The following is a 17,331-nucleotide window of genomic DNA, read 5'->3' as shown; positions in this document are numbered from 1 at the left end:
AAATTATAAAATCATATTTTTGTAAGAAGCATTATGTAAGCATCTTTTTCTTTTGCTTTGCACCCTCCAAAGAAACGATTGGAAACCTAAAATGAGAAGTGTTGGATTACTTTTTTCTATCAAGATGAATGATAACCCCATACTATATACATCCAGATTATGTTATATTGCATCATGATAATCAGGAAAATATTAATATGGCAGAAAATATAAGAAAATATAGATAGGACACTAATGTACTGAAATAGATCTTATTATACCAAGAAACTAACTACACAGGAACCAAATGCTGCTCTGCCAATCTCATCAAGATGTGTATGGGGTTTGGGGGGGGGTTGGTTGATTTAATAGTAAACACGGGAGAGGCTGATTTGATCAGGGCACAAGGAAGGGAGATTTTACCCTCCCTTCCACAGCCACAATCTCCATGAAAATCACTCTCCATACTGCAATTAGCAATAGGGTTACCAGACCTCTGTTTTTCAGCTGGAGACTCCGGTTTTTTGGGTGACTCACCTTAATCTCCAGATTTTCAGCTTTCATTTTAAAAAAAAAATAATTTCTAGGTGGTCTGGTTCCAGAGTTATACACCAAAACGTCAGCCACCCCCCACAACTTCTTAGTTGCTCTAAATTCTGCTCTAATCTTTGCCATTTCAGATTTTTAGCCAATAAGAAATCAGGGTTGTGATGGACAAAGAATTATAGAGCCAAAAATGTAGAGTCAAATTGAATTGTCTGCCTTCAAGTCAATTCCGATTTATGGTGACCCTATGAACAGCATTTTCATGGTAAGCAGTATTCAGAGGGGGTTTACCATTGCCTCCGTCTGAGGGTGAGGCATTGACTGACCCAAGGCTCAGAAAACGTGCTTTTTCCTGCTTTTCTGAACATCTCACAGACTGAATAAGTAAGCTTTCAGTCTTTTTCTCTCTTGTGTGTAGGAGTCTGACATGTTTAAATCTGGAGAGTGCAGTGTTTTGCAAACTTCCCAAATTGAAGCTTTAATCCAATACCGGCTTTTTCAGAGTAAATACACCTAGAGTAAACCCCATTGAATTCAATAGGACTTCCTTTTGACTAGACATGGTAAGAATTGTGTTGTAAATTGATGGGACTTTTGAGTGAACATAGGAAAGAATTGTGTTTATGTTGTATATCTTTCTCTCCACCGCCAATCCTATTTTTAAAGCAATTAGGCAGGGCTCACTTAGGCATCACTGTTTTTATTATGTAGGAAACTAATACTGATTTTTTTTAATGTTCTGCAATATACAACTGGTTTTGACAATAGTATTATATGAGGTGTATGTATTTTTACATCTCCAGCGTGTGTGTGTGTGTGTGTGTGTGTGTGTGTGTGTGTGTGTGTGCATACAGGAATCTTTCCAACAACCCTGTGAGGTAGGGTTGCAGTCTGGAAACCAAGGCAGCTCACAATAATAAATAAATCTCTTTAAAATCCAATAACCATAAAAACAAGCATCAACAGTTGCAAAACAGCTTAAACTGGCATGATCCTGAATTTTGGGATGCGTGAATGAAGTTGCTTATCACTTGAGGTTGCAGTTCTGTCCCTGTTTGAGAAAGCCCCACTGAATACATTGGGACTTGCTTCTGAATAAATAAACGTAGGATTGCACTATAAATATATGTACAGGTTGTGAATAAATTGATAGTCATGCTTATACAAATATTTCTTCATTTTTCATATTTTTGGTTTTTGGTTAGGAATCCTGACTGGTTGTGAGATGCTTAGTTTTCTGCCTTACTCATAGGAATCTTGTTGCGTTTGGTATGGTATTGCATTTAAGAAATCTTCACTGTCTTTTGTTCTTCTTTTTCTATTTGCATTTCATTTACCTTTATCCTCACTCCCTTTCATCCATAGAAGCAACAACAGTGGTTCCATGCGCTCCGCTCAACCTTCTGAAACCCAGTGATGACTCACCTTGTTGTTTGTTTCTTGTCCAATAGTGGTAAAAGAGAATTCACATACTGGGCAGAGTGGCTGTAATTGTTGTTCCCAAGCTACTGCCTATGAAGGTAGACCAAATCACGTGTGCTTTCTCTCTGTCAATTATATTCACTGGAATTGGGTTGGCTGATAAAGTGAGTTTATAGCAGCCCACAGGGGAGACAGAAAAGGGTAGAGAATCATTTTACTCATTACTCAGACCTCTTTCTGAAGTGAAGGGTCAAACCTGTAAAGAAAGTTGGATGTTAAAAGGTAGGGGCAGGGCATTCCAGGCAAGGGGTTGCCAACCCTACTTGGATATAGATATCTTCGCAGAGGATCCCTTGTCAAGCTTTACCAACAACAAAATCTAAACCATATCTACTGAGTAGCAAGTCCTATTGAGTTATATGGGGCTTAGTCCCTTAGTAAGTGTGTTTAGAATTGCAGCTCTTCGGGGGCATCCATCTTTATTCCTGAGTGCTTCCATCTAATCTCCACAACACTAGGCTCCTTTCTTCCTACAATGGCCTTCTGGTGACTGGCCTGGCCTGGCCTGGCCTGAGGGCACTTGAACCCTTTTTGCCAGAAGCTAATTGGCTAGATTAAATGTTCCCCACCAGGTTCCATCTTTTAGCTAAGATTTAATTTCCAATCTGATAAATGTTTTTGTATGAACTGTATGTGCCAAGTAACTGTGGTTGATGCTTAATATATCATGCTTAATGACATCACTTGGACCCGCCCCATGATGTCACTTGGACCCACCCTGTGACATCACTTGGACCCGCCCCATGACATCACTTGGACCCACCCCATGACATCACTCAGGCCCACCCCCAAAATCTCAGGGTTTGGGATGCTTCTGATCTGGCAACCCTATTGTTTATATCTGTCCATTTCTTGCCCATGTGTTCAACATAAGAATGTTCTATACACAAAACATGCCTGTTTTTCAGACATGGAGCTTTACTTCAGTCATTTAACAATATATTAAGAAAAGCAAGAGCATGGCTTGTACGTAAAGTTTTCAAAGTGTGTAGTGGTGGGACACAGAGAGACATGATGAACCTATGCATGATAATGGACTGTAAGCTAGTGCTGAGTTTTTTGTGTGTTTTTTTCCTTTTTGAAATCCAGATTCAATTTTTCTATTTACTGTTTGCTTTCTGATAAAACATCACATGAAACAAGCTATCAATTTTCAAATTCATTATTGAATCTATGTCAGGAAATATTTTTAAATACCAAATACTATTAATTTTCAACTGTCAATCACAGCCAAATACTAAAATTGTATGTCTACTGGAAAATTCTAGATACCCCTGTATGTCAACTGTCATTGCATAGCAGCTGTTAAGTACTGTCAAAATCTAATGCTATTCATGCCACACATAAGATGTATTCAAATACTAAATACAATTGCATTTAGATATCAATTGATGTAAAATATTGAAATCAAACATCAAACTTAATGTAAATAAATATCAGATATCAAAGAGTGATATTTTAATTGACAGCAAATGCGTAGGTGTCTAACCCTAACAAAAGCCTATGTGTATAAATAATTTAGGCAAAACATTTCACTGTACTCCCAGAGGCCCTAATTCAGGCAAGATGTTTCCCTCCCACAATTCCTTGTCACAGAAACATTCTATAAACCAGGCATTCTTGACACTCTCTGCAGTGAAGGGTCAAGTCTGTAAAGAAGTTTGGAGCAGCCATGTTAAAAGGCAGGTACAGCATTCCAGGCAGGGTATTGCCAACCCTGCTTTAATATGGATATTATTGCAGAGGAACCCTAGTCAAGCCTTACCAACAACATAATCCTAACAATATCTACTTGGAAATAAGTCCTGTTGAGCTTAGTCCCCTAGTAAGTGTGTTTAGAATTGCAGCCTTCAAGGGCATCCATTTTTACTCCTGTGTGCTCCCATCTAACATCTCCAGATGTACGAGAAAGCTCCCTTCTTCTTACAGAAGGAATGATCCTGTCACTTCACCTGGACCTGGAAAAACCCTCAGTTAGGTAAGATTTCTATCTTAATTACTAATCAAAGCAATTTTTTTGAGTGGTATGCTCCAAACAACTGTGGTTGATGCCTAATGTATCATGCTTAATGCCATCACTAGGGCCTGCCCCTGTCACATCACTAGGGCCTGCCCCTGAAATCTTAGGGTTTGGGATGCTTCTGACCTCGCAACCCTATTAAGTACCTCCACACACTCTTTTTCTCCTCACACAATTTTGTTTTTGGTTTTTAAATTAACAGATATGAAGAGAGGGCAATAGCATTGACCTTGCCTATTTATTTTTTTCTTCTTCTTTAGCATCTTATATTAAGGCATACTAGCCCCCAGCTCAGCAACTCTGCTGTGCACAGGACTGCTCTAATGTACACAGAGACATAAGCATAACTGAGAGAGATTTCATTCACTTAGGAACAAGGCCATGAGAGCAATTTCCATGTTCATTTCAGTTTTTAAAGTTGCGTCCGCTCACTGTTTTACAGCCAGAACTATCTTATCTTGAAGACAACAGAAATACCCACCACTGATTCCCATTAGCTTTCAGGTCTGGCTTTTCAGAGCTTCTCTCATGCTTTGGCTTGTCACTACAATATTTTAAATTAATAGTTTAAAAAGTGTTGAATAGCTGTTTCAGAAATAGCCAAACTTGCTCTAAGGCAGCCTTTCCCAACTTTTGGGTCCCCAGATGTTGCTGGACTACAACTCCCATCAGCCCCAGTCAGCATGACCAATGGTCAGGAATTATGGAAACTGTAGTCCAGCAACATCTGGGGACCCAAAGGCTGGGAAATGCTGCTCTAAGGAATGTCCATATACAAGGAGAAGCAAGCTTTGCCAGCAGCTTAGCTACAAGCTATACTGATGAAATCAGACAGCTGAAGCAATCAACTCTGGGATACTTTTAGCCACTTCTGAGATTATGTTTTCTAAGTCATGGAAGCATTTCTGAAATCTACCCTAAAATTATAATATGTAAAACATGTACACACTGTGTTCTTTTTTTTTTTTCAATAATTTTATTCAGATTTTCATAAAACATACAAGACAAAATCATAAAACATTCAAAGACAAAAAACAAAATCAAAAATAGTTAAACAAAAAGAAAAAAAGAAAAGAAGAAAAAAAAAAAACAAAAATAAAAAATAAAGAGTAAAATATTGACTTCCCATTTGTCAAAGATCAAATCAGTTATAAGTCTATAATATATAGCAATCCTGTCTCTTAAGTCATATTATAAAATCACTTTCCTCCAGTAGTTATCTTACTTAATCATCAAATCTCATAAACATTACTTTATTCTTTCCACAAAAAGTCAAAGAGAGGTTTCAATTCTTTAAGAAATATATCTATCAATTTTTTTTTTCCAGATAAGCATATCGATTAATCCATCTCATTACTAATTATGATAATCTTATTGTCATAACCATAGTCAAAATAAACATTTCAATTAATCCATCACATCAGAATCTGTTAGGTTCAGTAATTTCAGTAGCCATTGTTCTATTATCTCTATTAGTTCCATTTTCCATCTTCCATCTTCAGTAGTCTTGTTAAGTCCAGTAATTTCAATATCCAATCTTCCATTATCAGTATTCCATAATAATCTTGCTGTCAAAGCCATAGTCATATAATAAGAGTCTGATGGGAATTACCTCTATCCCAAATATTTTCTTGCCATCCATTCTGAATAAGTTGCTGAAATACTGCTGTAAAATCATATCTCTGTTCTTTTTTTCAAAATACACTGGGTCATCTCTTAAAAGTTTTTCCATTGTCACATGGCTGCAGTTAATTCCATAGATTTTCTCTATATTGGGCTCCATCACATCATTCCAGTCCAGAAGATAATCCATGCCATTGATAACTTTATCTCTAGAATCTTCATTAATTTCTTCAGAGATAACATTAAGTTCCAAACAATAGATTTTATTTCTAAAGTCCATAGACTCCAAATCTTGTTCCTGTTCCACGTTTGTTCCAATCTCCGGGATCTCCTCTCTCACAGGGACCCCTATTCCAGTCTCCAGGGTCTCCTCTCTCACAGGGACCCCTATTCCAATCTCCGGGGTCTCCTCTCTCACAGGGACCCCTTCCAGGGTCACCTCTCTCACAGGGACCCTTATATCTTTAATCTCCTGCTTCATTTTACTCAATTCAATTTTCGTTATCTCAATCTCATTCATTATTCTCAGAAACATAGTTATTTCCAGATTCTCAGCCACTTTCTTAATTGCCATTTTAAAAGAAAAATATAGGAAAACCACTTCTTATTTCAGCAACAATTGGGTTAATACTCCAAACTTGGTGACATCACAGTATAAACAGAGCAGACAGCCTTATCTCTCCAATAGTTAAGTAAACAAAATGCAGTTCCCAGGATCGAAGCAATTAATGGCAATCGTCAAGAAACAGATTCGTCAAAATAAAATAGACCAAAAAGAGAGTAGTCTCAAAACAGTATAATATTTTTCAAAATAAAAATCTGGAATAGAAATCCCTCTTCTGTGTGTATCTTTAGAATGCAAATCCAAGACAGCTTTTTGCAACAAAAACAGAGATAAGCTATTAATTAGTGCGTAGCAGAGAGAAGTTACGGCTCCCCAGTGAGATGTCAAAAACCGATCAATCTGGCAAATCTCTTTTAAACAGCAACAATTTAAGTCAAGTAAAAGAAAAATATAGAAAGAAGGGTGCTTGCCTGTTAGTGCGTTCTCTCTTAGAAGATAAGATGAACTTTCGCTTTAACAGATAGAGCTTGCTGTTGAAAATCCGTCCCACCTTCGTCGGCTGGACCTCGTCCCATAAATTAATGAGATCTGGTCGTCCCAACAAAAATAGGCTTTGAGGTTAATCTCTTCGTTTCTCCCTACCCGGGAGAAGTTTAATCAGTCAAAAAAAAAAGAAAAAACTGACTGATATATCTGAATAAGCTTCTTTTGAGGCAGGAGCCCGTCTCAAAAGCAGGCACAGGCTAAGTCACCCTTCCCGGAAGTCCGTACACACTGTGTTCTGACGTCACAATAAGCCATAGTTCAACAACCTAGCCTTCTCCATTCAGAGGGAACACATACTCCTCTTCTCTTTCCTTCTCTGAGAAGGTTGCTTTTGATTTACTACGGCTTGATTTGTTTGGAACAAAATAACTTCAAATCCTGGTTTATGAGGCTGCCTTGTTTTAGTTTCAGATTTAATTAAGAAAAACAACAGTTTAGGGTGAGGACATAATGCAAAACTGTGGATAAATTAAAATCAGAAGGTAAAGCTTCTTATCACCTCTTTCCTGTTGTGCCTGTGGAGGAGGAGGGAGTGCATGAGCCTGGTGGGAGGCTAGTCTCATCCCATCATGATAAACCACAGTTTATTGAGATGTCTCAACATGTCATTGGCCATGAGAAAGCCCTTCCCTAATTCTTATCATATACAAGTCTTTCTTATAAATAGATATATATGCAAATCCTTTCTTTGGTACAGCATTATAGCTTCCATGGGGAGGGGACAACAGGCAACATCCAAGTGGTTACTGAAGCAGCAGTTATAACATATAGGACCCTTACAGTGTAATTCTCAGAACTTCCATTGTGTCCAACAGAGATTATTCTCAGGTATGTATGTTTAGGATTTCAGCCTTAACCATATTAATTTTGTGGTGTCCCCCTACACAGTGTGGAGGATCCCCATAGTAAATGGATGGCTCCCACATGAAATAAACATGCTGAATTTCCAGATGATCTCCAACTGGAAGGTTTTGGGGGGTGTTGTTGTTTTTAGCATATTGTGGATAAAAAACAAAAAAACCTGGAAGTGTGCCTGTGTGAAGCCACAGGTTAAGACTTCTGATCTATAGCATCTTTGTCCTGCACACTGTATTTTGGATTGCCTGGATTGAATTTTCATTATCTGATGGATAAACTGTCTCTTTGATGTGGGTTTGCACTGGGTAGATCTTTTGGCACTTCTTGCTCTGAAAGTCTGTAATCCTAGTGAAAGACCCAATTCCGCTATGGATTCCTTGGATTATTTTACAACTATTTGTGTTTATCATAAGGAAATAGTCCTCAAGTATGCTTTTTCTTAAACCATAAATTTAGCCTGACCAGAATTTCAGCAATGCCTCAAGTTCTAGAGTTTTGAGGAAGAAAGAATAATGTATTTCTAATAACTCTCTTCACATTTCATTCATTATTTGATAATATAATGATCTGATAGGTGTCACATCATCGTTGAATATGCATTATGGATCTTTTTCCTTTTGTTTCTGACCTATACTGGCCTTTTATTTCAGCTATTTTGACACATATTAGGACAGCACATAAAACATGGCAGCTGCTATTTCTTCCCATACTGAAAGATTCCTGCATCAACAGATCACTCTAAAGCAGGTTATAAAATATATTAGCAGTAAATTGTCAGCAGATGATACCGTTAAAAGGATAACTTGCTCTAGAATATTCAGCTAAAAGCAGACATGTTAAACTCCAGCTTCCCCTGATTATAACAGTAATACTTTAAACAAGGCAGAAAAACTTCATTACTTCTATGAGTCTGAGGCTATTGAAATTCTGCAGATGTGTGCCTTGTTCCTAGCTCCTCATGCAGACCAAGTGCCACCAATGACAATGGAATGACATCAGTAATATTTCTCCCCTTTAACTGACAGATCAACAAAACTGCTTAACAGGTGCTTGATTTCTCTATGCAGAAAATAATTAATCTGTGGAATTCATTTCCACAGGATGTTGTGATGGTCACAGCCACAGACAGCTTTAAAAAGGGTCAGACAAGTTCATGGAAAATGGGTCTATATATAATAGCTACAAATGGAACCACATTGTTCAGAGGAAGCAGACTTACTTCTCCAATCAGTAGACTTCCAAAATTAGTCCCTACCTCTTTTGAATCTTCTCTACACAGAGCCAGCCCTGGCATTTTTTTGGACAAAACTGAGTTGTAGAACTGTGGCCAAGAGATGTGCATGTTCTTGTTCTGAAACTATATAGAAAAGGGAAGAAAAGTTGGAACACAAATTCCTGAAACTCTGCAACACAGTGAATGAAGAAAAAAAATCTGTATCATGAGAATGTCTGTTTATTCCAATTAATTAAATCTAAAGAGAAACTAAAAAAACTTGGAAAAGGATGTCTTTTCTGATTAAATATAGTACAGGCATTAAGAAAACATAATACATCTTATATGGCATTTCCACAATCCTTTCTTCAATTATGTACTGTACTCCAGATTATTTTTTGTAATGAACCCATTCTATAGTTTTTTACTTTTAATTTCAAGGTCTCCAAAATATTCCTTGGTTAAAAAGGATTTCATTCTCTTAAAGAGGCACTTTAACAAGGGTGTGTTTTGACAATAACACACAACAAAAATACATCTATATTTTAAATGCCCTTCTGGGAGAATGTCAGAAACATTCAATTTATCCCCCACTTTGCAATGCTTGTGTATGGAACAGTACCTTTAAACTAAGAGTTATTCATCTCTATTACATGACTTGAATAGATCCCTTCATTCTTCTCATCTAATCCGGGGCACGAAACAAACAGCAATGGGGAGAGAGAATTGCTACGCAGATGGAACAGGTGGTTCTTTTCTACATTCGAACAGAAAGACTTTGGGTCTGTATCACTTTTGTAAATTTATTGTATAATATTTCTGCACCAATCCAATACACTACTATATGATTCTTTATTAAGATAATCCCATATGTTAGGTTTTATATGGTAGTGCACTTTGACACAAATGTGATCAACAATCACCTACTCTACCCACAGCCCTTAATGTTGAATTATGGCATTTCAACAAAGCTCCATCATTTTGGAAAGTTAAGCCCTCAAGATATAACCAAATGTATGTGTAATCGGCTCATGAATAGAAAAACAAAGTTCATGCCCTGCACCTTGGAATGTATATTTTGCAAACAGAATAAAGTATATTAGCACTTCTTTATTACACATAACCTGTTCAGCATCTATGATTCAGGGTCTTGAAATGCTGAGCTATCTGTTCATATGGAATATGTCCAAGATGTGAAAGGGAAGAACACAGAGATTGTGACTAGATGGTGAGTATGAAAAGAGGAGCAAGCACTAAAAGTGGATAGGACTAAGCCAAAGTGTGTGTGTATGGGGGGGGGGACCTGACTGCTTTTCCTGAACATTTTATCTCTCCCATGCAAAGTAAAAACCCATTATGGGCAATTGGAGCTACTCATGAAAGGCGCAAAAGTGTTCATAGATTGGGAGCACAACCTTCACAGCCTCATTCCCACCATGATTCCTTCTCAGGTAACCGCCAACAACATTCCAGAATCTGCATCTTCACAGTCCAAATTGGCAACTACTTCCTTGTTGCTTTTTCTTTTAAGAATAAGGCTGCAGTCACACTAGCTTTGGTTGAAAACATGTTTCAAACACACTTGCTCATGGCTGGACACATCTCCCTTTCCTGCTGCTGATCTTAGACCTTTTAAGATCACCCACAGCAAAATACTGAGCCCCTCATCGTCTCTCCCCAACCTATAGCAAAGCATTTTTTGACACACCACAGAGTGGCAACAAGTTGGACTGTGAGCACACTAGTTGCCTACAGCAAAGCATTTCCATTGGCCACACCTGGAGGGGGAATAGGTTGATCTGCCGAGCAGTTGTGAAATCTGTTTGAAGTGAATTACTGTTAAAAAAAATAAAGTACTAGAGCTGATCTCACCAGGTTTTACAGTAAAAAAGGGATGGGGTTTGACTAGCATCGTGTGCCCCCGTTTTCAGAAAAGAGAGGTAGAGAAGCACTGGAACCGGCAGAACAGTGTGTCTCTACCCATGGTCAATAATCCCAGAGCACTCAAATGACAGTGATTTGGAGGAGGGATGTTGAAGTAAATAAAGCCTGGTCCCAGGCTATGGTCTGAAGGCACATAAGGCGAGCTCCCTGCTGAAGCTAAGCAGGGTCAGGTCTGGTCAGTGCCTGGATGGGAGGCCTCCTGGGAACCATATTTAAAGCTGCCTTGGGCTTCATGAAAAGAAAGGCGGGGTATAAATGTAATAAATAAATAAATAATAAAAGTGCTTGTTTGGTGGTTGTTCTGTGAGTTCTGCTTGGGAAAGTGGTCATTTAAAAGAGTGGTGAACTACTGGAAACTTTCTCAATCGCCTGTTTCCTAAAAAACAATTAAAAATCAATATTTCAATCTTTTTCATTCTGCTGTTTTTCTCTTCTTATTTTTCCCAGTTTCATTAGTTTGGTTGTTATTTTGCACACTTTAGGAGAGCTCAATATAGCGTCTTTTTCCTCTCCCCATTTCATGGGGCTTTTTGGCTGATTTATTTATTCCTTTTTATTCTAATCCCTTTCTGTTTTCCAGCAAACACCTACTTTAATTTGGGGGGGGGGTTCCTCCCAGTTTTAGTTTGCTTTTTCAAAGTTTCATCCTTCTATCTTTACTTTTTGGGTACCTGTGGTTTCATTATGCTGAATTCATGCTGTCTAATATTATTAATATTTTATTCACATTTTCTCTAGCACTGGTACTTTCCTCCCACTCAGCTAAGCCTGCTTGTCTCTTAAGTAAGCTTCCAGTTGTGTTGCTCATTTCCAGCCTATTATTACCCACTTACCTCACATTACAAGTTTTCAGACCAATTGCCCAAAAAGCATTACAGGTGATTAACTGATAGCTATTTTACCCACCACCAACTGGTAAAGTCTGCCCTTGTGGGAGATGCATGAAAATCCTTGGATGAATCTGCCTCCAATTTGACAGAATTAATCTATTCTGGAGGGGCTTATTTGCCTGCAAATTTCATCCACTTCTGTGAAAAATAATTATAACTATTTTAGATCCCCCATTATAGTTGGGGAGGGGGAAGCAGAACTTTAGATTTGATTTGGAAAGACATGTTAACTTGGAAAGACACAGAGTGGATCTGAAACAGATTGGGTTGCTTCCTAATGCTATAGTTACTTACAAGAGCAAATCTTGTGGCCAGTGCACTTCCCTAGTTTTGACCTCTTGAAAGACCTCTTTAATGCCTAAAATGTTTACTGCTGAACATTATGTATAGCAGAAATAATAAAGAACTATGTTAGATACTATAGGTTGGTTTTGTGCTTGTCTCTCTGTCTTGAATTAATTGTGTTAGATAGTTCAAAGATCCACTTTGTGTGCCCATTTCTGGACCTTTATCGCAAGTAGGAGCCTACATATTCCTAGACCTAAGTACCTAAATACATCTAAGTATCCCCCACCCCCCGAGCCAGGAGAGTCAGAACACTGCTTTTTCGTAAATGAAAGTTGATTGACTTAGAATGGCACTTTCAGCAGTTATACAGCAAATCTGTAGTTGAGTGGGATACACACAACCCTTCCAATAGAAACAAAATACTGTGAACAAAAGCGTTCACATCTTTCTCACTCAGTTGAAATTGTCTCTATTTCCTATTGCCACTTTTTCATTATTCTGCATCCTGAGTTTGTGTACCACAAACACACACACCATTGAATTTGAGCTCCTGTTAGTAAGTACACTTTGCACTTTTATAACTTTCAGTCTTGTTCACAATGTAAATTACACTGAGCAACTGTTGGAGACTGTAATACAGAGAGGGCTTTTCTAGCACAACATCCATTTAATCAGATATGAGCTTGCACTGTTGAGGCAGTTTAAAAAGCAGCAATGTTAGCAACAAACAAAATGTTAGCCTAAATAGCATTGTCAAAGTCAGTTGCCAGGTCTCAGTACCCTAAAATCCCACTGGTTTTCATCATTGTTTACAATTGCTAGGCACTTATACATGTTGAACATTTTGCTCTTTGCTGTTTATTGGGGATTTCATATTTATTTCTTCGGGTGTTTTCCCTTTTTTCTAAAGTAAATGCATTCAAAACCACATCAATTGTGTGATCCTTTGTGCTGGGTACACAACAAGCACTTTCTGTCCAAGAAGCCATTTTTATAATACTTTTCAAGATTTTTCATTCTCTTTGTAAACACAAGTCTCTTTTTAAAGCAAAACCTTTTAAAAAAGCATCAGAGCTCTATTTGTGCAGTTCTGACATAAGTTTCAACAAGTGGAATAATTTCATATTTTTGCCTCTGGAGATTAGAGAAAAAATGGAATTAGACTTAAAGCCAACATTCCTCCAACAACAATGAACATTTGGGCAGAAGGAGGTGGAAAAAAGTTTATTCTGTATGTTTTGTATTGCATTTACTTTCCTGCAATTCCAAGTAGGAGGCTGGCTTAAATTCCAGCAGACTTTCCCCTCTTTTATCCAAAACTATAATTGAGGCAGCACATATGCAGAACTTTGTATGGCTTTGTAAGGAAAGGTGCAATTTGTTACCTGAGCATTCATAAGCACAATGTATGCTATTAAAGCACTTATTAAACCAGTATGAATAATTTTATGGAGCTATTTTCATCTACATAGTCATTTACAATCCACCCCCACCTTTAATCCTCACAACAGCTACAGCTCCCAGGAGGTGATTCACTTCCCTTGACTAATAGAACTAAGAGTGCCGTATTTCCAACAGAGAAAAAAGTCTAGCCATTATTCACTTGTATACATTAAATCATGTAAATATATACACAGATAACCAAATCAGCTGATTTAAAATCTTGCCTGTAACTACTGTCTGTCATTGAAGAGGGGCTCCCACAGATGACTGACCTGGAGTCTTGTTGTAAGCACTGTATCAGGTAGCATTGACATACAGCTGGTAGAAGATAGCAAGACAATAGTGATTGATGGAAAGCAGATGGCAAAATCAAAATATGCAGAAACCAAGACATTTCCAAGACAACGGAAAGACACTGAAGCCTCCTGAGCCTTCAGATGCTGGCACAGGTCTTTTGACTGAACAAGCCTTGCCCTTTAGTTGAGAGAATTTAAAGAAGCAACACTCTGGTTTGCCATGAATTTCTAAACCACTCATCTAGTTGTATCTTTTGACATCTAAAGGAAGAATTTTAAGGCAGTCCATCAGCTGGCAAAGAACCAAGTTCAGATTGTCTACCTGAGTGTTCTGAACTGCTGGTCTTGGTGTCATACTCTTAAGTTATTTTCCTACAGACAGGGCTGGTGCCAGAGTGTGGCCAGCTCAGGCACCAGCCGAGGGCCCTGCTGCTGCTTGAAAGCCCCTGCCACTAGCTGAGGGCCCCTGTGCCTGAGAGGGTGGAGCTCCAGCTCCATGATCCCCACCAGCATTGGTCGGTGGTGCAGATTGCAGAGCAGGAGCTCCACTCTCCCAGCCAACAGCAGCCCCACAAGTGCATGCAGCCGGTAGACACTTAAATACGCCTGGTTGCTTCATCTCACACATCACCTGCTGGCGGGGGTGATGGCAGGCAGGCAGGTTGATGCATGAGGTGGCACAAGCAGGAGTATTTAAGTGCATGTGCACATGCACACACATACACGAACACATACACAGGGAGGCGGGGGCCCGTGGTGTACTGTTACTACTCAGTACTTGCTTTCATCAAGCTTGGAGACTGAAAGCCATCTGAAGCTGCCTCCTCTGAACTTGTTTTGCCCCCTTGGCCTATAAGAGACTGCTGAAAATCAGAGTTGTGAAAACTTTCAAATCTGGTTTGGATATCTCCTAGCTACAAGGATTCCTGTTACCCACAACTATGGAAAATAAAAAGCTACATCTACACAAGGGGCATCTATATAAAAAGATGCAGAATGGAAGATATTGAGTGCTCTATCACTATGTATGGGGCAGGAGGATGGACAGGAAATTTCAAACCATAAAACCCCATTGAAGCATCTTAATAGCGTGGAAATGACTAAAGAGTCTACGGGTAAGAGGAATACATCTAAGTATGGTAGAAGTGGTTTGAACACACATTTTCCACACTGAGAACAAATGCCTCTGAATGCAGTAAATAATATGGTTCAGATGTAATAACATGGGGCTGTGAGCCTTGCAGTAGGGAGGAGAAAGAAGCAGTAACAGGGAGCAGGAGTAGCAGGTGGCAGCCAACAAGCAACCTGTTGCCAGCATCCCTGTGGGTAAGTGGGCATACAGTCTGCCACTTCTCCTGAACTGCCACCTGAGCCACATGGCTCAATGCAACTCATTGTTGAGTTGGCCCTGTATATCTTTGAGAATGATATTGTGGTATGTTAGACGACAGTTTCTCACGATGTCCAAATCATGGTTTAAAAGCTGCTTACAAACCATATATAATTCTGGTTTGATATCCGGGTTTGTAAACAGCATTTAAACTAGAGTTTCCTGATTCTGACATCACAGGGAATGTCTATCTTCATCTGATTTTTTCCCCTCTTTCTGGATTTTCTTTATTGCACTTCAAAATAATGTTTCCTTTTTCATTATTTGGGCATTTCTCTTTCATGGTACTTTACACTGCCAATGTAATTCTATTCTTACGCTGTAGTGTGTTGGATAACACTGCTCTGATTAGATTTGGCAGCGTTCCTTTGGTTTATTCTTGTCATTTTAGAATCTTAGCAATACCAGTACACTTCCTTTAGTTCTATAGACATGTTGGAAAACTTTTATTTTATTTATTCCATAATTATGCTCCAATGGGCTAGTGGTGGCATACATTGTATTCTCTCAAGAACTCTGTATAGTAGGTTAGTCAGAGAGAGAGAAAGAGATGATCTTGGAAGTCCTAAGGGAGCTTTAGGGCTGATGGAGGATTTGAATTCAGGTCTCACCAGTCATAGTTAAACACTCCAGCCACTACACTACACTGACTTGCCTTCCATCTAGTTAGTATTTGGGCACTAATAACAGTTTGAATAAATAAATTCTGCACCACATGATTGGCAACCTCTGTGTATCTTTGAAACAACATAAATATTTTACATATCTTTAGGTTATCACTGAGTAGCCAAACATTCTAAGTGAGTTCTGTAGAAGCCACTGGAATTTATTTCCAAATAAAGAAGTTTACCTATTTATTCTCAGTGAATGCACTTCACTTTAAAGCAGCACACTACCCAGGCTCATCCTGCAAGCAATGAAGTATCAAAGCTATCATTTCAATTATGTCATCAGCTCTTGGAATAGTACTTGAACCACATCTGGGTACTATTACTAGAAACATACAACTAAATTAGTCTTTATAAATATATCTTCAGAATACTGCATTGTTTATATTCCATGGCTATGAGATGGAACGACCTTATATAAATGCCACTGTAGCAGTTTCTCTCACAGGTGTAGCCAAATTGCTTTTCTATAAATGTCATTGCAATGATTACTTTTTTCTCCTTCAAAATATGATTGGAAGCCATGGTAGTAAAACCTTAACATTGTTCCTATTGGAAAACATATAAAGGACAGATACAGAACTTTATATATGGCACTATTGATATAGAATGTTCACAAGTAGTATGTGGATCCAGTATTTCTGATATTAGGTGGGAAGCAGACATCACATACTTTTTAAAAAGTAAAAACTCTATGAAAATTACAACACAAAATCTACTGCAAGCTAAACATAACACATACCTTTAAAAGTTCAAATATATATTGTTAACTTTCAAAGTGATGTAAACAATGCTTAGAATACAATATGATTTTAATAAAGCATGTAACCATCTACATGACGAGTTATGAACAGTTTGTTGTCCATATCAACCATCTAAGCCATGTTTAAGGCACTCCAATATACTTAAAATAAATGGAAGTAGCAACCAGGAAAGAACCCAGCATCCACTTTCATTAATGTTAAAGAGACAATCAGTGATTTACACACTCACAAAATGTCATTCACTATTAGCATATTGTACTTGGATATACCCAATTCTTCAAATTTTAGCAAACTAAGTTTTACAAGGTCTTGAATTCTAAATCTCATTTTTATTTTATATGTTTATCTCCAGCTGAGTAATATGATGAATGCAGGGTAGGCAATACAGAAATGTTTTATTTACTTTATAATTGGGAGAAAATAGTTTTGGTGTGTGTGTGTGTGTGTGGAAGAAGTAAGTTTGATTTCCTGGTTTCAACAATTTAACAGGAGGCCTTGCATAGTGTCATGAGCTACGGTTGGAGTTCTGATGTTTCTGAGAATGAACTAGGAGAGGGGGGCAGCTGGGCTGAGGCGTCCGGAGGGGAGGGAGAAGCTTCCCAGATAGAGGGGGAAAATCTTGAACAGACAACAGACTCGGTTCTCACGCACTCCCCCCCTAGGAATGTGCTGCCGTTACAGACAGAGAGGGAGGAGGAGGACCAAGGTCGTTCGGCTGCAGAGAAGGGTAGAGAGAAATCGCCTGACGCATTGAGCCAACCCCCCCCACTTCCTACCATCCTTTCCGAATCAGAAGGGGAGGAGGCAGCCGCCCCC

At 38.5% G+C, this 17,331-nt stretch overlaps 1 protein-coding gene across 5 annotated transcripts in view; it reads right to left on the bottom strand.

Moving 5' to 3' along the window:
* ZNF385D (zinc finger protein 385D) overlaps positions 1-17,331 on the bottom strand; it is a 708,505-nt gene that overhangs the window by 184,102 nt on the left and 507,072 nt on the right. For 4 of the 5 annotated variants that reach the window (XM_061586269.1, XM_061586273.1, XM_061586270.1 and 1 more), the window contains one exon: positions 8,875-8,976. The exons of the other annotated variant lie outside the window; for it this stretch is intronic. In XM_061586269.1, coding sequence (XP_061442253.1) covers positions 8,875-8,976 — 102 coding nt within the window. The remainder of the gene's footprint in view (positions 1-8,874; positions 8,977-17,331) is intronic. 5 annotated transcript variants of the gene reach the window in all.

This window comes from Rhineura floridana, chromosome 10, assembly GCF_030035675.1.
Source record: "Rhineura floridana isolate rRhiFlo1 chromosome 10, rRhiFlo1.hap2, whole genome shotgun sequence".
NCBI classification, from domain to species: Eukaryota; Metazoa; Chordata; class Lepidosauria; order Squamata; family Rhineuridae; genus Rhineura; species Rhineura floridana.
The sequence above is the reverse complement of the archived record's forward strand: the minus strand, read 5'-3'. Positions and strand labels throughout refer to the sequence as shown.